Source organism: Drosophila tropicalis, unplaced genomic scaffold, assembly GCF_018151085.1.
Source record: "Drosophila tropicalis isolate 14030-0801.00 unplaced genomic scaffold, ASM1815108v1 contig_867, whole genome shotgun sequence".
NCBI classification, from domain to species: Eukaryota; Metazoa; Arthropoda; class Insecta; order Diptera; family Drosophilidae; genus Drosophila; species Drosophila tropicalis.
In genome coordinates, this window is record NW_027173362.1 from 2,642,335 (window position 1) to 2,664,967 (window position 22,633).

The 22,633-nt window shown below is 35.5% G+C and overlaps 1 protein-coding gene across 4 annotated transcripts; it reads left to right on the forward strand.

Annotated features, from left to right (window-relative positions):
* Positions 1-588: 588 nt before the first annotated feature.
* On the forward strand, positions 589-22,310 carry DIP-beta (Dpr-interacting protein beta). Of its 4 annotated transcripts, none has more exons than XM_068298552.1 (9): positions 589-906; positions 1,313-1,482; positions 8,742-8,927; positions 12,431-12,623; positions 12,744-12,872; positions 19,346-19,465; positions 20,137-20,307; positions 21,379-21,434; positions 21,553-22,310. In XM_068298552.1, the coding sequence occupies exons 1-9, from the start codon at positions 591-593 to the stop codon at positions 21,991-21,993; spliced, it is 1,782 nt and encodes a 593-aa protein (XP_068154653.1). In that variant the 5' UTR covers positions 589-590; the 3' UTR covers positions 21,994-22,310. The 4 variants fall into 4 exon arrangements, with proteins under 4 accessions (XP_068154653.1, XP_068154655.1, XP_068154654.1 ...); XM_068298554.1 differs by having other exon boundaries at positions 1,313-1,449; XM_068298553.1 differs by having other exon boundaries at positions 1,343-1,482.
* The last annotated feature ends 323 nt before the right edge of the window (positions 22,311-22,633 follow it).

Below are 22,633 nucleotides of genomic sequence, written 5' to 3' on the forward strand. Positions count from 1 at the left end.
TTCTCAGTTCCGCCGAAAGGTAGGTCGAGCGGGTGATGTCGTTTGAGCCTTCTGGTGTGCAAACGGTTGTCCATTAGATGTTGCGAGGTTGTTCTACTGATCGCTCAATATGAATAACCTTAAGTAGAGTCTCTACCTTAAGTTCAGGCTATGTAGATATGTTTCACTTTATCTGCTGACAAGGAATCAAACGGTGTACTTTAATTTAAGTCTCTTTTGAACTTATTCAGCAATAAATACTAAATCCTTGTTTTGCTGGAACCTGCAAGAAATGTATCGTGATTGGGCACTCGCTCTCCAATGTTATTTTGCTAAGCTTATTTGGTTGATGTTCCATTTCGAATTGAATGAGTTATTGCACTTATCAGGACAAATGGACTACCCTAAGATATTTGCTGTTATCTGTGTTGTTTTTCTTTACATTCAAATATCATCTATAAGATCATCAAACATATTTGTATATTGAATATATTTAAGTACATATTGTGCCCTATTTCTCTGTTTGTTTGCCAGCAGCAAAATTAATCTTCAAGCAAATCAAATCACCTCATTAAGATCATGTTATTGCCAACTGAAACATTAATTTTATGATGACTGTAACGGTGAACCACAAAATGATCGGCGAACTAAATATCGCCGTCAATGGCAATCAACTTATAAGCAAGAAACTCAATTCGTTGTCGAACCAAACAGATTGCCCCATGGTAAGCAATCGTCATCAGAGATATATCAGTCCCAAACTGGCGCGTCTTGAGATTACCAATGGAAATCGACGACTTCTAAGAGCTGGCACAACAACATTAGCTAAAGAAGGACGAAGAGGAGGAGGGGCCAGAGTGGCAACTGCTTCTGGATCTGCTTATTGCTGGCAATTGATTTTGTTGATGTTATTCAGCAGCTGCATTGGTAAGTGTGAAAGCATTTCTGGCGTGGGATAAAACGTTTGGGCAAATAAGTACGTAACGATAACCGAATCGATTTGTCGATATATCAATATCGATTATTGTAATTATTTTAAACGTTTGAATATATTTTGCTTTGCTTTCGTTTTTATTTCGACAATTAAATGCCTTGCCTTATTCAAATTAAGCGATATCGTTAACCATAAGTGTATAGCTTAAGCATATTTAATTTGCCAATCGTTAACATGCCGTTTCCATTTCACAAACAGATACACACACAGACACACACACACACACATACACAAACAGCTGACATTTGTGCATTTGTTGTAATCGAAATTCGTTAATTGTTCAATATATTTTTAATGTTTTTATCTTCATGGAAATCTCTCTCCAAATTTGAAATGAAGATCTTTCCGTTTCAAACAAAATCTCTTCAGTGGGCGCCTTCGAGCCGGACTTTGTCATACCATTGGAGAATGTGACAGTGGCCCAGGGACGGGATGCAACCTTTACCTGTGTGGTCAACAATCTGGGTGGTCATCGGGTGAGTGGTGACGGTGCGTCAGCCCCAGCAAAGGTATGTATCGGTTTTATAAAACACTCAGCGTTTCAATTTACATATTTGAATTTAACATCGTTTACCTTTTCTGTTACCATTATCGTTTCCGTTTCCATTTTCTTCTCATTTTGAGTCATCTGTACTTTTTTCCGTTTCTCATATCTCCATTTCAAGTGCACCCTAAATAACACAAAAGCAAAAAAAAAATAATAAATAATGTTAAAACAACAAAAGTCTATACCATAATATAATAAAACCTTTTCTCACCAAAAACAAAAAACTGCACAAAACTAATAATTAATAATAATCAGTTATGTAATCTTTAAGCGCACCTACCACAATTACTACTACTCCTATTCAACTACATATATATATGTATATCTCTAGTTAAAAAGCCATAATCGTACAGTAAACCTATATATACATATATATGTATATATAAGTATATATATTATATCTACTTACTTACTTATAACTATATAATAGCACTCTGCATATTTAACGCACCAATGCACAGCAACCCAAAAAACAAAAAACCTAAATTTCAATAATAATAATAATAATAATAACTACATACATACATACCCACTTAAATGTATGACAACAACCATAATAATAATAACAGCAATTGCAACAGCAACAATAACAACAACAGCAGCAGCAACAGCAGCAACAATTGCTACTGCAATGGCAACTACTTATGTATTGTATGTACATACATACAAATTAAAATAAACATAACGAAATATGCGTTGTTATTCACAATGGCAAAAATCGGAAAAATGATGCCCCAGCTTATTGTTTTTATCATCTGGTATAATATTATTATTAGCACTCACAACACTTAATTTATGACCAAATACCGCAAATTTGTGGGGCCGCCAAAAAAGATGAGAGCAATGAAATATCAAAAATGAATAATGGCAATTGGCTTGAATTCCGTTAGTGAAGGGGGTGGGGGAGGGGGCCATGCAGGGCAGGGCAGAAGGGAACAAACCAGTCAGAGAATTGGCGGTAAGAGGTCGTTAGAAATGAAATTTTTCAATTCATAAAGTATTTATACACAATTTGATTTGATAGTATGCCACTCAATTGTAATCAATTGTTGTTAACAAAACCGAACAATAACAACAACAAACCTTACAATTTACAATTAATGAATAAAGTAAATGAATAAAGCATTTCAAGTCACTCTACTCACATTGAAAACAATTGAATATAAAATATTCTATTCAATGTTGTTGAATAAATCATTTCGTAATGAATTCAATTGAATGAATGATAACTTTACAAAATAAGTAACTCTTAACATAAGGCATTGAATTAAGTGTCAAAGCTATAAAATGCAATGAAAATCAATTCGAATAATTTAAATTGTCCAATTTGAAATTTAGTCTAATTGCCACAAGTTTAGAAAATATAAATACTTTACCTTTCAATATTGCTTCACCAGTGGAAAACAAAGTTGGAAACATGATCATGATCAAGGGTGGAGAGCCCAAGAAGGTCTAAAGAACAAGGTCTTTTCCTTCTGAAGCTATTTTCTAGATACTTTTTATAAAAGAAAAAGATTTGTATTCTTGTTCTAGTTTAATTTGAGTTGGAGGCCAACTTTAACTCACTCGATTCGTTTTGATTACGTTTGAATGTTGTGCGAATGGGTCTTAGTCATTTACTCAAACTCGATTTTCATTTATATACGTCTGATTGACTTTTCTGTCATTCATTCAAAGAAAGAGATGGAGAATGTATGAAAAAAGTTGCTTACCTAATTTTTACTAATGGGAGGCGTTAAAAACTATCTAATTTTTGTCGGATTTTTATAAAACATGTATCATTCGACGGGAAATTCAATTTTCTTTCATACGTAAGTCAAGAAAAACTCCTTTAGTATAAATTGATGTTGCAAAACGGCCTCAAGCCAAAAGGCCTCAAGAATTACAAAGAAGAACCTAAAATTTCGATTTCCCCCAAAAAATTTAAACATTTTTGGTATGCAGTTAATCTCAGATTACCTAGATTTACAACTTTTTTCAAAATATACTCATGTCTGAGTATAATATTAAAGATTTTGAAAAGAGTGCACTAAACAATTGACCAGCTGGAAACATCGAAATCTGGCAAGACGACATTTACGTGTCGTTATCTCAACACAATTATCAATAAACTACTGAAAACAAATTTGGTAATTAAATTACTTGGGTAACGAGAAAGTCAAATTCAAATTTGACAAAATCAAAATGCGCTAACCCACTGACCACTGCTGTACATTGGCTCTACCAAAGGTCATTCGATAAAGTGTCCGTAGCACCAGTAGTAACAGTAAGCCCCACTCGCAACGAGATGACGTATAATTGGATATTCGGCAGTCTATTCAGGTTTCGGATATCACTTTTTGCGCACTCATCCAATGTGTGAAGAAAATCGTGGAAAATGTGTGGAGTGGAGTAGAGGTATTGGGAAGGGAAAAGCAAAAAATGCATCCAAAACCATTTAAACTGTGAAACAAAATTTGTTTGTGTGTGTGTGGGAGTGTGAGTGTGTGTGCTCTTGTGCTTTTGGTTTATTTTTTCCAAACATATACATACATATAGCCGATGTCTGTTGGGAATGCAGTCATTGGTTTAACGTAAATTAAATGTAAATACAGAATTAATATTGTTAATCATTTTACACTAAACAAAATATATATACAATTGCCAATTGAATTGGGCAAACATTTAATTCATATGGAAAAGGATAAATTAACAACAAATTGAAAAAGAAAAAAAGAGTAAAGAGGAAATTCATTCAAATATCGACTCACTCCGAAAGTAATGGTCAGATAAGAGAGCTGTTTTAACCATTTGGTTTGACCTATCGACTGGTCAGGAATACTTTGAGTAGGTTAATCGATATCAAAGCTACAATCACATAACATTCTGGGAATGTCATTGCCAAAATTAGACATTCATTGTCCAATTCTTTACTTTGAAGTTAAAGCCTTTGTTATTCCAATTATTCTTTTCTCAGTGTAGAATGCACGGATTTTTCTAAAATGGCGATAGACCCGCGTTGGTAAAAAAAACGAAAAAAAAAGAAAAGCTACATTTTACTGCAAATTTTCAGTAAATTCTTTCTGTTTTGTTTTCTTGGTTTTGGTATTGAATGCATTTCTGTCACTTTGCTCCCTCAATAACCCCTTCTCACACTCTTTATACCCCCTTGCTCTATCTTTTTCTCCATCTCTGTCTCTGTCTGTCTGTACATCATGCTCTCTTGCTTGCTCTCCATTTGCAACGCACGTCAAAGAGAGTTAATCAACGAAATGGCCTCATAAATAAAAACGCCATTTCAAATAAATCCTTCGATGTTTCAATCAAACAAAAAACAAGGCCAAAATACAGGGGCGCAACACAGGAGCACTTGAGCAGGGGCGAATCAATAATGGAATAAGCGAGTGAGAATGACAGAGAGAGAGACAGGCAGAGAGAGAGGGAGACTGTACGAGATAGGGAGAAAAATGGGAATGACATTTTATTTAAACAATAAATAAATATACGTATGAAAATATTGCCAATATAATCAAATAAATTGCATTCCGCGAAACGTAACGAAACGAACTCGAAACGTTGCTGCTACAGCTAAAGCTCAAAAAGATTCCAAGGGAAATCCCCCCTCTCCATTCCCTATTCACCCCACCCCAATTATCCTTAATCCCCTCAATTCTTCTCAAGCGCCAGAAGTGCAATAATGCGAAAGCATTTTTCTTAATGAATCCGATCCAACTGCCGATTGGTTTTTGCATAATTAAAGATTTCCATTTTCAGGTTCTCAACATCAACTATAAAACTATAAATGAACGATCAAAAGGAATTGTTTTTTTTATGTTTGACAACAACAATAACAATAACAACAACAACAAAATAAAATGCGACCTATAGTCGCATTAATCGTTGCATTGTTGCTTTCATTTTCTCTCTTCTTCTCTTCTCCACCACCTACTTTAATTTTCGTTTTAAAATTATATATTTTTCCATATATTTATATGTATATATATAAATCTATATATATATATATATATAGTTTTTTGTTCTTTAGTTTGGTTGAACAAATATGAATATAAAAATAAATTCAAGCGCACCGAGTTAAAACCGAAACAAACTTTGCACCAAATTTTATTCTGTATGTGTATGTTTATTTGTATTTACATATGAATGTGTGTGTGTGTGTGTGTGTGTGCGGGTGTCTTTATGTGTGTGAGTTTGTCTGAGTGTCTGTATATTTTTGTAGTCCTTTATATAGTCCTCTCTGTGTAACTGTAGCCTTACTTTATGACATTTGCTCTTCCGCTTTATTTGCATTTACATTTTTAAAACTTTTTCACATTTCTGTTTTTTGTCGTCCCACCCCTTCGTTTTTTGTTGATTCCCTAACAAAAAGAGTACACTAAATTCAACAAAAACTTTGCAACATATAAATATTTAAATTACAAACTTGACATGATTCAAATAGTTCCTTAATATCTAGCTGAACATGAAAGATAAAGATAAGGATTATTCCGAAATAAAAGTCTAGGGACTCAAGAATTAGGAAAATTATTTAATATTAAGTTTTTCTCCAAGTTTTTTATACATTTTTAATACTAAAAAATTTTGTTGTTAAATTTATTTTGGTTTATATTCAAATAACAATAATTAAAACGTTTGGAGAGATAGTAATCCATATTTATTTATTTTCGAATTTAAGCTGCAAAGGGTATGCAAATATTCGTTATGGGCAACAATCAAATTAATCTCCTGGTTTTCCATTGAATTTTTCGGCTATTTTTGTATTCTTTTCTGCTTTTAGTCGCAATCCTTTTCTGCCTTTGTCTATCACTGGGCGCCTTTTTGCCATCCGTTCCGCCCACTTGGCATTACTCAATAAATTTGCTTTATTGAGTAAATAAATAAAGAGCGAATTGCAGGACAACAACATCAAACAGACAAACACGCTTATTGTCATCCTTCTATGGCCAAGTGTTGGCTACTTTCAGATTTTTTCCCTGTTCGAATCGGTTCTTTCCATTTTTTTTCAAGCGAATTGGGAAAACGACTTCAGAGACTCAGCTGGATTTACGTATTGACTGACAGCATAATAGAACCAATAATGGTTAATTCAATACTGAATTTGTATATTATAAGATATAAACTTCTGAAACGTCCATTTGTTAAAAATGCTTGCCGTTCCAAATATTCCTTAAAAAACAATGTTATTAATATTATTCCTAAACTCTAAACTTTATTAACTTGAACTAATGTAATCTACTTCCCGTGTAGAATCACTTCGAATATGAAACTTTTAGACAAAAGGAAACAACATAAATTTAATTAATATGATTATCAGTATCATAAAATACTTAAATGTTAACTTTTAAGATAACCATTTATTGCAAACTCTGTGGCCAACTGTGGCCATGGTTAAACATTTCTTCTCATTTGACTTCCCTTTGTACTCAATTACACAATTTGCAATTATTTATTTGAAGAAATTATGTTTTGAAAAGTTAAATTTACATTTGTAATTAGCACATTTCATTTCAATTCCTTTCATTTTCACCCTATCAGATTGAAAAATTCCATGTGCCACGGCAAGCAGCTTAAATAACTAAACTTTTAACGAGAGAAGGCAATGCAAAGCACAAGAGAAGAATTAAAAAACTAAAAAAAAAAAGAGAGAAAGAGAAAAACTGAGCTTAGTATGACGCTGTCATAATGCTAATTAAAACTCTAAACTTACAACGGGATCAGAAAAGTTAACAGCAATGTAAAAAAGAAAAATAAACACAAGAGGAAATATTATGCCCGCATAAGTAGGCAATGTAATTTTTTTTCTCTTTGTATTGTTACATTCGGTTGATTTTTATATTTACCCTACCTATCCCCCACCGTACACTTTATGCTTTTGTTGTCCCCCCCTGCTTATCCCGTATTGTTGTTGCTGTTGTGGTTTGTTTTCCATTCTTTTTTGGTTTTAGTTTGGTTTTTTCTTTCGTTTCGTTTGTTTTTTTGCATGGTCTGCTTGTTAATACCAACTGATTAGCCGCTTCAAAATGCACCGCCAACTGCACCCATTTGTTCATACATATGTATAAAGATATTTTTTTGAATTTTTCCCCATTTTTTTTTCTTTTTTTTTTGTGTAAACTGGGCTCTTCATATGTTTGTACATATGTACATACATGCATATGTGGCACAGTACACAGACTAACAAATATGCAAAGAAAACCAAAAAAAAAAAAAAAAAAAAACAAAAAAATCGTTGAATGTCTGTGTGTTTTATACTTTGTGGATTTTTGTGTTTTGGTTGTTTTTGTCAGTTCCGACAAGGAAGCAAGAATAAGGCTATGACATAAGCTGGAAATGTTAACTAATTGCTGAATGTTCTTTTTTCCACTCACTCATACACACACACATACACATACACACACACACACACACACAAATACAAACTCAAAACCAAACAACAAAACCACAAACCCAATTCCACTAATTGCACTTGAAATATCCCTTCTCAAACCATTCTAAAAATGGGGACAAAAAACCCAAACCAACCTGCAAAAACGCCTGCGCCTTGTTGTGGCAACAAAAACGGTTGAATGGCGTCAAATTGCGCTGACATCTGACGACAACGACAACGACAACGCCAACGCCAACGCCAACGAACCCAAAAACTACTGCAACTACTATGCCAACATTGTCAACGATACTGCATATAAACCCCCTAACATTCTTATGCCTTTACTCGGCCATCACATCTAACTAACCCACAATGGTCACGAAAACTTGGCAACTAAAATTCTAATACATCCGCAAATCGATTTTAACAACAACAATCACTGCGATAACAAACCGGAAATTTGCTGAAACTATACTCTGGTTTTAACGGACAATGACTATGATGATGATGATGATGATGCTGCTGATGACGACGACAATGACAATGACAATGACAATGAAAATGACAATGATAATGAATGACGCGAATGATGCCAATAATGGGCATTAACAATAACCATTGGTCAACTCAACTGCTGACATATCAAACTGCAATTTTGCCAAACATCTGGCACACACACGCAATCACTTTGATATGCAACTGGGAACATCGTCTTCATCGTCATCATCATCAACACCAACATCAACATCAACACCCCACACACACACACACACACATACAAAATGCCCCTGTCATCAACTATCCATACCCACTTGCACATCCAATCCCAATCTGCCATTGGCTACACCCAACATCAGGTTGCCTGGATTAAGGCCGATGCAAAGGCAATTCTGGCCATCCATGAGCATGTGATAACCAACAATGATCGATTATCGGTAACACACAATGACTACAACACATGGACATTGAACATACGTAGCGTCAAAATGGAGGATGCCGGCAAATACATGTGTCAGGTCAACACAGATCCCATGAAAATGCAAGTAAGTACAATTTACTATATAGTTCATATATATAACGATATATCGACAATGAAACGATGGCCCCATAGATTGGTTGAAGTGGTGCTTCAGCACTTGCTTCTGCTTCTGTGGTTAACTTTTAAATGAAGCGGATGGGAAAAAATGCAAAATGTCAGTCAAAGGAACCTAGATGCATGTGGACAGGTGGATAAAGAGAGAGAGAGAGCAGGAACGAAAGTGGAAGGTTTAAGGCCACACTGGAATATTTGACTTTAGTTAGTTTTGTTTTTTTCTTTAAACACTTGCAAAAAAGGAGGCCTTTTTAATTTTCGTCAGTTGTCTTTTAGCAGCTCTGCCTAATGAAAGTGAATCGTACAGTTGGGTTAGTTGGTACTCAGTACTAATTCAGTGATATCTCATTTGATTGATATTTGCGCGCTGAAAGAAGCTGGACAGTGTTGAAAAACGTCATAGAAGTAGCAAATATATATATATTTATATATATATATATAAATAGCAGTACATTATTATTTGATTCGGTGATAACTCATTCGATACTGCTTTTAATGTACTCTTATATTTGATTGAAGAAACAAAGTACTTCGAGTTGAATAGTGTTGGAAAACGTCATAGAAGTATAAAAAACTCATAGCCACAATCTACCTTATCTAATTAAAAACTATGATCGATTTTTGAATATTCAAAAAATGAATTGACCTCAAGTCTTTTAATAATAAGAGTTAGTTAAATTTACTTTTAATTCTTAAGCTAGCTTTAGCTAGGCCTTAAACTAGATGATTCCACCTTGTAGGCTGCTCTAAAATTCCTTACACAGGATAAAAAATAAATGTAGGATTAATTTCCATTTTTGTTAATATTGGGATCTCGTAAAAGTTGTTCGATGGATAGAACGTTGGTTAAGTGAATTAAGAAGGTTAGTAGAAGATCCTTTTTTCCATTGCTATTTGGGACATTCTATAATTTGTTAAGTTAAACTAATCTTAGAGCGATGATAAACTTGTTTTTACTTAATTTTCTTTACAAAATCAAGAGTAATTTTAAATTACTTGTTTTGATTGATATTTAATTTTGTTTCTTATAGAGAAGTACTGATTACACAGGTTGCTTTCGATACAATGAGTGAATTTACATTCGCCACAATATTTATGATATCGTAAAAGTTGGTTAATAATGATGTTAATGATAATAATGCTGATGATCTTTAAATTTGTTCCTTTTGGTTTATATTTTGCGGTTTCAGTGCAGTTGACAGACATGACACATTGCGATATTCATACATTTCAACTCATGACTATAAAATCCACAAATTCTTATCCAAATATTGTATATCCTTTCTTTTTACATATTAACTTATGTACATCCAGACTGATATTTGGTGGCAAGTGTGTGTGTGTGTGCTTTTTGGAACAGGTCCACAATAATTTTATGATTATATGGGTGTAGATTTCAAGTGAAGCTAATATACCCAGTACAGTGGGCAGGGTATCAAAAAGGCTTAAAACGCAACTGAGAAGAACAAGAGCAACATGGTGAATGAAGCTGAAAGCAACGTCAAGCCTGTTTGTTTTTTATTTGTCTCATATTTGCTTTTCACTCAATTCGCTTTGTTAGGTTGATTTTATTACACGAAGTCGTCGTCGTCGTCGTCGTCGACGTTGGCGGCGTTGTCGTTGGGAAAACCATTTTCCAAACATTCACCTACCCAGTCCCAGTCCCAGTCCACCCTTCCGGCCATGCTTTTTCTTGCCATGAAATGAAATTGAAAACGCAATCGTTTTGCACATATGAAGAGTGAAGAGAGAAGAAGAACATTTAATAGGTCGGTCGGGGAGGAGGGGAGAAAAAAATGGTTGTATGTAGCCTGGATGTCGCATGCAGGGCGCTGCCAACTCAACTCGACTCGACTCGACTCGAGTAGCGATGCCAACGTCACATGAGACTCAGGCGTACTCCCTCATGACATCTCTGGATCTGTCTGTCCTTCTTCCACACTGGCTGCAATGCCGCATTGTTTGTTATTTATTTTTGTCATTAAAGCGCTTCATTGTTTATATATCGTGTTTAAATGTCACCACCCTCTACCACCACCACCGCCACCGCCACCGCTACCTCCCATAACTACCGCCGCCTCCCACCGCTGTCTACATCTCTGTTTCCTCCAGTTCCATACGTAGATTTGTGTGTGTGTATGCTGGTGGATAGATAGGCCGCCTCTGGCATCGTTTGAGCATGAGATGAGCCACCACAAGTCAAAGACATATGGGCCAAATTGCAGCTCCATAACATTCACAGAATAATTTCATTATACGCTCTCTCTCTCTCTCGTTTTAATTTTGGTTTTGTTTTGTTTTTGCTGTCGTTTTGACTGTTTTATTTTCTGGTATATTGTCCTTTTTTTTTCAAAGTGTGGAAAATTAAAATTGATAGCGTTGCAGTAAAATGCTGGCAAACAGTAAAACTCAACAAATCTTGAAAACAAATAGGGACACAACACTTTTTTTGTCGAGAAATACTTACATCCTGTATGCAGGAGTCGAAAAGTGGTTAACAAAGCTTTCTTAAGAGTCGGCAAAACAGTTGACTAAAATAAATTTATCTCTTTAAAATAAATATATAAAATATTGCCAAACTTTTGTCGCAATTGTCAAAATTTCATCCTTAATAATTGGTTTTCCTTCGCTTGGGAATTGCTCTATGATGATTTAGTGACGCAATTGTTTAAATCCATGCTTCGACTTATTGGATTTTTCTTATCCAATCGATATGCTGATGTAGAAAAATAGAACATTTTTAGAAAATGAAATAATCTAATGACTTACCTTGCATTTCCAAGGAGAAGTGAAAGAATTTTGCATTTTTGTACCATGCACCCATAACGTGAATTGGTATATTAAAATCGCCAAAATGTATGTAACAAGTAGATGGAAGCTTCTCCGACCCCATAAAGTATATATGTATGTATATACTCTTGATCAGCATCAACAGCCAAGTCAAAGTAGCTACAAATGTCCGTCTGTCCGTCCGTATAAACACCTAAATCTCGGAGACTGTAAAAACTAGAGCCCCCAAATTTGGTATATAGACTCGTGTAGTATGTAAAGTGATCAAGTTTAGTTCAAGGTTGCCACGCCTTATACTGAGGCGTATTTTCAAAGACTATTCCAGCTGGAGACACCATATTTGGTATGTACATTCGCTTAGTAAACTCACTTGATATTAGATGTGTCCCGTAGTTTTCTAGCTTATGTAATCAAATTTGCAGCAATATCCAAATTTTGATCAAAACAGGACTAAAACTAGCCAAGTTATGCATTAGGCCGGATTTGTCCGTTGACTATTGGGGGCTTAAGGGTGCTCATGTGCTTCAGTAAGCGAGAAAAAGAGTTATGCTTGTAAAAAGCATATGAACAGCAGTCGGCAAGACGACTTACTTACTTCGTTTAGTTTAAAAGACTTTAATGAAAATTTGTCTGCTTTGCCCTTCGTTTTTGTTTTGTTTTCAGACAGCCACGCTGGAGGTGGTTATACCACCGGATATTATTAATGAGGAAACCTCTGGCGATATGATGGTGCCCGAAGGGGGCTCTGCCAAACTAATATGCCGTGCCCGTGGACACCCAAAGCCAAAGATCACATGGCGTCGGGAAGATGGCAGGGAGATTATAGCACGCAATGGTGTGCATCAAAAGACGAAAGGTGAGTGACACATTGTGGTAATGCATACATACATACATATTTTTGTGCTTTTTGCATGAAACAGGCTAACCAACCGCATGTCAATCTTCTTGTCATTGTTCTTGTTGTTGTTATTTACAGCTCAAGCAGTTGAGGGCGAAATGTTAACTCTTTCAAAAGTCACGCGATCGGAAATGGGTGCCTATATGTGTATCGCCTCGAATGGAGTGCCGCCAACAGTGAGCAAACGAATGAAGCTACAGGTGCACTGTGAGTACATTATAGAAATTGATATTAATAAAGTTGACCTGCCTAGGACGATTAGATAAGCTGCATCTTTTATATGGCGAAAAATTGTAGGCATAGCTCGAGGGTCTTTCTTGTGTCCATATTTTGACTTGAGTCTGTCCTAAGAGAAACTGAATTGAGAATTATGAATAGTCCAATAATGATCTCTAACGATTTACACACATATGTACATGATTATTGATTTTAGCCCATGGCCCTTTTATGGCCAGGGTTCGCGTTGAACGAGTCCTGGAATTTGTATCTATGGATGGGTACTAGGTATCATAAAAAGTTTAACTGCAAGTGTTTCCGTTTTTATTTCACGTGGCCAGCAAACTTTCTAAACGCATTACTCAGACAGGCAACGTCACGTTTCAGAAAGAGTAAACTTTTTTTTTTTTTTTTGCCAAAGGTTGAGGTCTGAAAGAGTCGAAAGTTGGTGGCCCAATGGGCCAACGATGTTAGGGTAGGTGGAAATGCTGGCTAGCTAGCTAGCTAGCTAGATTGGTGGGTACGTACAAGTAATTGTTAAGGGCAGTTTCCGCTCTTTTACATTAAAGTTAATGGAATTTGGCACAACAACATGCAGGCGATGGAGGTGAAATAGGTACTTACCACTAGAAGCGAAACATGGCAAGATCTTATCAAGAAATTATATTGACACGGGTGTGAAAATGTGCTAAGAATGGTGTAACGAGGGAAAGTGAGTATAGAGATGCGGGAGTGGGGGGTATGGAGATGGGGTGGGGACACAAGTACGCTCTGTGCATGGGAGATGCCGCAAAAATTAATTTTCATTTCATTATTTCTTTTTTTTCCTTCTCTTTCGTTTTTTGCTCTCCCGTATTGTGTTTTCTGATTTTTTTTCCCCACAACCAATGAGTGTGTGTGAAGGTGTATAAAGCCGTGTGTGTGTGTGCGTAATTTTGTTGCCTTTGTCATTTCATTTCCATTTGCAAAAAGAAAGAAGAAGAAAAATCCAGCTGTCAGTGTGGGCTCCACTTCTAGCTCTTTTATTGCTATCAGCTTTTTGCCTTTTGTGAGCTGCGTCTCAATTTCAATTTAAAGCAAGCAAAAAAAAAACAGAAACCACCATATATTCATACATATGTATGTACATATGTATGTGAATTCATCGTATGTCCGCTTTGTCTATTCCTCCTTCATTACATCGCATCGCATCACATCCTAGCTTCCTGCCCTTGGCATTGTGCATTGATGCTTGAAGTGATTTCTTCTCGCCAAACAACAAACTAAGCTGGCAATGAGAGGAGTTTTCCTTACGTTTTTTCTCACTCGCTTATTTCACTGTGTTTTTCCTACATTTTTCCTTTGATTTTGTGCTTACATTTTTAACCTTCTGCCTCTCCCTTTATATGTATTGGACTTCTTAAGTTGCTTTGGAGCTTTGCTTGATTGATTTTAATCAGAAAATTAAGTGGCTCTTTGGGTTTCATTGACGCGGCGACGAGATACGGAAAATTAGCGTTAAATACTCACAAGCCTTAAGTTAGTAATTCCATTTTGTGGTTAAACTTGCCAATCAGATACTAGCTCAAAAAGTTAAATAGACAAAAACCTACACCAAACCCAACATAATGTTCAGACAAACATTAATTCTTTACGTTAAATGAACTCCAATAAAGTTGTCAATCAAAATAGTTGGTCAAATCTGATACTATTTATTAAATCAACAACAAATTCTTAGCGGGGAGAAATGGGAAATCCATTAACTTCATAATCGAATTACAAACTGTGTTCAGATGCACCATGACTTATTTATTTGGATTTATTAAAGAAGCCATCTCCGACCAAACAAAGTATCCACGTACACATATTTGTATGGTCTCGATCAGCGCGACAAAAACTGTTCATATAGCCTTATCTATCCGTCCGGCTATATCAGCGCAAATTCCTCCTAGGCCGCTAAAGTACAAAAATTTTGCATGGGTATCGCTAAAACAGCCGGATCGGGCCACCATATCATAGAGACGTCATATAAATGACTAAGTCAACAATAATTTTGGACAGATAAACTTTTTCTTATGCGATTATCCTCGAAATGAATAATAAACTTAATCAGATATTGATTATTATGTATTTACATACATATATCCGCCTCCTTTCTTTAGTTTGAATTTGTAGATAGTTAAAGTTTTTAGATAAAGCTGATCATTTATACATCTATGTATATGTGTGGATACCTTATGAGATCTAAAACACTTCCTTCAACCGAAATCTACAATTTATTGTCATCAATATACCACTCCACCCTGTGAGTGCATGGTATAAATATTAAAGTTTATGCTAATATTGGTTTATCATTTGCTTTCAATACGTAGAAAAGTTTAGTGTGTAAATTAAATTTAAAATATGTACTAATACTTATGAACTTAAAACAAACGTTTGGCTAAAGCAAATAACATGACTATTTATATAAGTTTGTATGTATTTATACTAATATATATATTAAAATACATATCTGTTCTATTGCTGGATGAGTCCCAGTGCCAGTTTAAGACTTTGCGGCGTTAAGCGTCACCATAAATTGCAAATATTTGGAATACAATTTTGCTCAAAAATATTAAGCAGCTGTTTTGTTTATAACAAAATACATAGAATATATAAAAGTACATTTAAATTTGGCTAAATAGCAGAACAAAAAAGAAGAGAAAGAGAAAAAGGAGAAAAAATAAAGATGGCCTTGTCCATGACATTGATGTCTTCGCTTTCCAGCTAAGCACACAAATGACGTTCACACGACAAGTACCTATAAAAGGTGTGAAACATGCAATGAGAAGCGACAGTTTCTTTTCTACAACCGATCGAAGCAACCTACCATTGGAGATATGCGTGGCTATATAACTCTTGTTCTATTAATACTGGTCGCTGTGGTCCTGGTCGAGGGTCAACGTGGAAGAGGTGGCAGAGGCGGTGGTGGCGGTAATTCCCGCGGTATGGGCTTCAGAGTACGAGGCGGTGGTGGTGGTGGTGGTGGTGGCGGTGGTGGTTCTAGACGTAGTGTAGTAGGCTATAACGCCAGACGTTTCCGCTCTGGCGACAGTTCAGACGGCGGACGTCGTGGCTATCAACATCGGGGTCATCGTGGTGGACGTGGCCATGGCGGTCATCATCATCGCCACAACTGTAGCACAACCACTGAAAGCTCCACCAGCACTTCCACATCATCTACTTCGACAAGCTCTTCTTCTTCTACTGAAGCTAGCACCGAATCGGGTTAAATATAAATACTTTGTGGAGCATCTCCAATCGATTCACTCTTGAATAAAAGTTATGAAAATTGTATCACAAACCAGACAATTTCACTTCACTTTCACGGTGTTCCTTTCCAAGAGGAAAGTCAGGAGTGTCTGAACTTCCCCGGAAGTGTCCATATTTGGAATAATTTTGTCTTTTTGTACTTGTGAATCTTTCAATTTCGGCAAAACCGGATGCTGACGAAATTCATTAATTGAAAATATTTTGCAGTAATCAAAAGAATTTTCATTACACAAAAAATAGTAAGAAAAAAAATTTACATAAATGGCATAAACTCGAAAGCTGGAACAGTAGGTAAAAACAAACTGAGAAAAGTGATTGGAACGCCAAAAAAGAGGACTCAAGTTTTAGAGGCAGGGGCTAACTTCGACCGCGTCAAAGTTTGTATACCCTTGCAAGTTTTTTGTTACTCTTTCCTTACCTATTGTCTTCAAAGTGGAAAATCGTTTTAAAGGGTTTCTTTAAAGTCTAATGTTTTATTTTAAAGCAATCGCGTAACTAGTAACGAAGGTTTTGACAAAAGTCACTGTTCGTGACTTTGCTGTTTGTATGGGAGCTACATAATATAGTGGTCCGATCCGGCTGAATCCGAGATATACAAACTGTGCAGTATATACAAGCCTACATGCAAATTTCAACTCTGTAGCTCTAATAGTCCAATAGTCTAGGAGTAGTTTGCGTTGATCCAGACGGACGGACAGACTGACATGGCTATATGAACTCGTCTCGTCATGCTGATCAAGAATATATATACTTTATATGGTCGGAAATGCTGCCATCTATGCGTTCTGACCAAAATTAATATACTCTTTTTGCAAGGGTATAAAAACAGGAAACGTAGTTTAACATTCCATAAAAATAAGAATGTATTAGACATGATGCAGCGCTCAAGTGCACTTAATCTTTGCTTTCCATAACTAAAACACATTCTTTGTTTTCATTTTTCCACTCTGCACAACCGAAAAATGTTTGACTTTGAGATATTGATACAGAATCCAAACCACTCAGCATTTGTTGTATCAAAATTTGATGTTCAGTGTAAATATTTTCACTATAAATAATCCAAAGGCCTGAAAATTCAACTTCAAATATTGCGCTTAGGAATATGGTGCATTAGTAGCCAATTCAATCAATTATAAACAACAAATATGATAACATATACCAATATTTTAGTAATGTACTAAAGTAAAGATGTTTAACAGACAATTGAGGTATTTTTAAAGCATTTTTTAAACTGACAAATTGAAATCCACATTGGGCTCATCAATAGGTTTTTTATTCAGCTGTGACGGTGTCTTTAATTTGAAGGTGTACGTAAATGCTTATAAATACGAAATTGCGTATACGCAATGTAGTCCGATATGGGTGATAAGGGCAAGTGTCCATGTTTGTTTCACTTCCTTAACTGATAGTTCAAGTCATAACTAACAAGTTTCGTCGTGATGATACACAGCATTGGCAATAGGGCCCAAATAGGCAAGATAAAGGTTGATAGTTCGATCTGTTATCGAACACTTTTTATGCATTATGAACTGGTTTATGAACGTTTCCTTACTTTTTGTTACATATTGTTCTCATAAATGGTGCAATCTATATTTAATTTCATTAGAACACTTTCACTGCTCTATAATTAAACAAAAAACTATAAATTGTATATTACAAATTGTAGAAATTCACTTTCACATAGAAGTTAGTACCTAAAAAGTGCATATGCATCCATGTAGGAATGTTTCTCTGTATATCATTTCAAGAAATTCAATTTGAAAACACAATTTTTGCATTTTGTTTTTACAACAATTCTTTGTCGCACACAAAGGCACAATCACACACACACACAATGTGTGGCAACAGCTTGAGTGGCATGTGCTAAACCAAAACTATATTAAAACAAATTGATTTTTCAATAAGTGATAGGCAATGCAGCAATTTCAGCAACAACTATTTGCTAGAGAAATTACACAACACGGGAATGAACACATGACATATGTTGCAAACACACACACATACACAGAAGAGAGGGTGTAAGTGTGGCATGCACAAATCCAATAAATTGACCAATAATGAACGCTTGAATGCAGCCAAAAAACAAACAAACAAACGAGACAGAAAGGCACAGAGAAAAAAACAAACTTAAAAAGAATGAATGAATGAATGGCACGGGGAGTGGTGGGGAAGGGCAAAAAAGAAATCGAAGGCAACAGCCGGGCAAACAGCCAAATAGTCAAACAACGTGGCAAAGTTGAAAAGCCAAAAACAATGATGGTCAGCCCTGCAGTCAGTTGGTGGCTTACCCGGGTACCATCAACACACACCCAAGACTGCGGGGTCAAAGACAAGGAGAGGCAACAACAACAAAAACACAACAAAATCTCAACAGAACACGAAAAATAACAGAAAGGAACACGCAAAAATGAAAACCAGTCAACATGACCCGAAGGAAAAAATGTGAGGAACCCTCCAAGCTATTAAAAAATTGCCGATACTCTTTCTTTACCACAAAAAAAAAAAAGAAAAGGAAAATGAAATTAAAATTAAAATTAATAACAGACAATAACAAACAAAATTTAGATCGAACGACTTTCAGTCATATTTTTGAATGTAAGTGAAGCAAAACTAATATACCCTTTCGAATAGGTCCATGAGACAAGGTATAATAAAAGGATTTATCCGCAGACTCTAGTAACAGAGACCAAAATGGCATTTTTTTTTGTTCTTGTTGTTGTTTTCCCATTTGTGACCAGAATTGTTGTTGTTATTGTTGGTGTTGGTTGGTTCCTTCCTAGTCTCGTTTCGTTGGTTCGTTGTCGTTCACTTCTCTCTTCTAACAACAAAATAATTCATTTTCAATTAAAATCGTATCAGTTGTTGTTGTTGTTGCTGCTGCTGTTTGCAGCTGCCATTAACAAATAACGGGTGAAGGAACAACCAAGCAATCCGTCTGACAACCATAGTAAGCGGCTCCAGAGATTTTGAGTAGGATTCTTTTTTCTCTCTCTCTCTCTCTCTCTCTCTCTAAGGGTAAGGGGAAGTAAGGGCACTAATTGCCAGTCGATTGTGGGCAAGGTCAAACCAGACGATGACTTTGCTCACTTTCTAGCAATTTTCTACTCACACTACATATCTCATTCACTCATTCATTCATTTCTTGTGCTTTCTTTCTTTCTTTCCCTTTGCAGTTCATCCTTTGGTGCAAGTGCCAAATCAATTGGTCGGCGCTCCGGTCCTAACGGATGTCACATTAATTTGCAATGTCGAAGCATCGCCAAAGGCCATCAATTATTGGCAGCGTGAGAATGGTAAGCCAAAAGTTTGTGTTTGCCTGGCGAGCACCAGAAGTGGGTGTGAGGACCCAAAATATAGTGTGGGTGGCAACGAATTGAATTTTTCATTTAGCATTTTCAACTGCTCGTTGGAAACTTTATAAACCTTTCAATGCCGCAATTTGTCTTTATTTGGTTCGTGTTCGAAGCTAAAATATTTTTTCAGTTGGCGCCAAAGAATGGCGATGAGGTTGATGGGATGAGAGTGAAAACAGGGAACGAGAATAGAGATGGAGATGGAGATGGCGATGGCGATGGCGATGGAGATGGAGACGAAGATGACGATGAGGTGTTCTAGAGATGTGGCATGTAAGAGTAGTTGCCGTGGCCGTTGTCGTTGCCGTTGCCGTTGCCTTTTGTCAACTGCATTTGACGTATATTGCAAACGTGACAACGAAAACGTGGTGAACTTCGTCAGAAATTTCATCATCTACGGCAACACCTACTCTCATCTCTCATTCTTGTTTCTCTCTTTGTTCCATCTGGATATGACCTCCTTATCTTCATCATCGTCTTCTTTGCCGCATTCTCATTCATGTTGCTCTCCCGCTTCGTATTCATGACTTCATTTCTCATCTCATCACATCACCTAAACTGAATTCGTTTCGTTTAATTTTTTTTCTTTCCATTTCTTTTTGTTTTTTTAGGTGAAATGATTATTGCTGGCGATCGTTATGCCCTAACGGAGAAGGAGAACAATATGTATGCCATTGAAATGATTTTACATATAAAACGATTACAATCGAGCGATTTTGGTGGCTATAAATGTATATCAAAGAATAGCATCGGCGATACTGAAGGCACAATACGATTATACGGTAGGTACATACATACATACATATATAAGATGAAATTAAGTAATGTTAGAATCTTTGGCCAATTACCAAATTTGAGCCAGATTTCGTTTCACATGTTTCATCAATTATTCACATAACTCTCTATCTTTGTTGTGGCTATATCAGTCACCTAAGTCTTTATCAAGGTAAAGAACAAAATCGTCTTTAGTCCTATCAACACGCTTGCATAACTAAGGACCTCTATTATTTAAATTTATGTAATTTATGGCAAAAACAAAAAGGATATCTGGCCAAATAAGCATACCTCGAATTCTTGAACTAATGTTTTCTTTTTGAAATAAATTTTACCAATTTATGTATTTATTATGTGATTAACATACTTTTGATTTCAGTCGAACGGAAATTCAGGAAAATTGCATATCAAATTCACTTTTCCTTTCCCTCTTCATAATTGCAATTCGTTTTGCATTAATGTCAAGAATTTCTATTTGTAACATGAAATAACAATGCACATTCATGTGCAAGTCAAATAAAACAGATCTTATTACCAAAATTGAACAATTTTCAATATACACACATGCCTCAATTTTCTAATGGACCAAACTAATTTACCTTGTCTCAATTAAAAAGAACTCTCTCTTGTTACCAACAACAATAGTAACTATACATTGCATTCCTTTTATTTGATTTTAGCTAAATATGAAAACAATTCCATTCACTGGACTTCACTTGTAAATTTTGATTTAAATCATAGCGCAAGGCAATGAAGAAACTAGTTAATTGAAGTATTCATTTGACGTGAGTCACGTTAAGCTCAGTGAAAAAGAAAGTTTACTTTGAAATGCCTAATTTCTGTTAATATTAGTTAAAACTTTTGCAGCCTATTGCATAATTAAAGGAGCAAATTTACCCCATTTTTCTAGTGCTAAACCCGCCTATGGCTTTAGTTATCAGATATAGTAGTAACTAAAATTGTTTTGATAATCGAATCTAAGCAAATTGTATATTTTGAAAGCATATTGGACGACTCGAAACTTTAATTAAAACAAACTCAAGCAAGCCCTAAGCCATGAAATTTGTGTATCTTTACAGAAATGGAGCGTCCTGGCAAGAAAAATTTACGTGATGATGATTTAAATGAGGTTACGGTAAGTTTACATCAGAAGCTCAAAAATATGCAATGAATTATATGACATAACAACAACTTACGCACTCACATAAACACACACACACATACACACATACAACCTATTTTGAATCATCCAGAAAAACGAAGTGGTACTTAAGGAGAATCGTCACGAGGATGGTTCACGCAATCAAAATGGTCGTTTATACAAGGACCGCAACCAAGATGCGGATACTGGCAGCGGAGCTGACCCAGTGGCAGCAAAAACAACAATAGCAAGAACAATGCAACTAATAAAGACATTTCTATTAGCCTTATTGGTACTAATGGCAACAACATTGCGTACAAGAAGAAGCATAACAACAAGAGCGACAACAACAAAAGCAATGTATTGTTATGGCAGACAAAGGCCGCCGACAGCAACAAGAACAAAGTTGAATGAAAACTCAATGAGATCAAGGACAACAATAAAGCCGGATGCGACGGTTGAGCCCCATGAACATGAACGTGAACATGAACATGGGTATGAGTTGGTAGCAATTGGCCGGAGTAGTAATAACAAACGGCGATTATTATTATAGCTTAATTAAATTGTAATTATACGACAGCCACTGAAAAAGAAAACGTATACACAAACAAACACACACACGCATATAGAGAAAGTGAGAGAACCCTAGAGAAATGGCTCATTATAATCATCATCTCTAACACAGAGAGAAAGTTGGGGGAGGGAAAAAACAATTCCGAACTCAAATCATTATCAAACTTAAACATTGCTAATCAAGTTTTCGGTGGTATAGTATGAATGAATGTTTCAGACAAAAAAGAAAAGAAAAAAAACCACCATAATAATAAAATGCATACGGAAATACGATAAAACGAAGAAAATAAAAAAAAAAAAAAAAACACAATTCATAATTAAGTGATAAGAAAATTCGTTTAAATGTTACCTCGTTAGTGAAAAAACAAACCATAAGATAAAGAAAACTGAATGAAATGCGTATAGCGAAAAATGGTATTCTTTTTTTTTTTTTTTTATTATTAAATGGTTCTAGCTAACTACTCTAAAGTAAAACTAAAATAATGATTACAGTAGAGAAAAACCAAAAAAATAAAAAATAAAAAAGTATTATAGACATGAGAGTCGCTGATGTAAACTTTAATCTGTTGTCTATACAAACTAGTTCGATTTCAATCAGACTGGGTAATAAATTTTAAGAT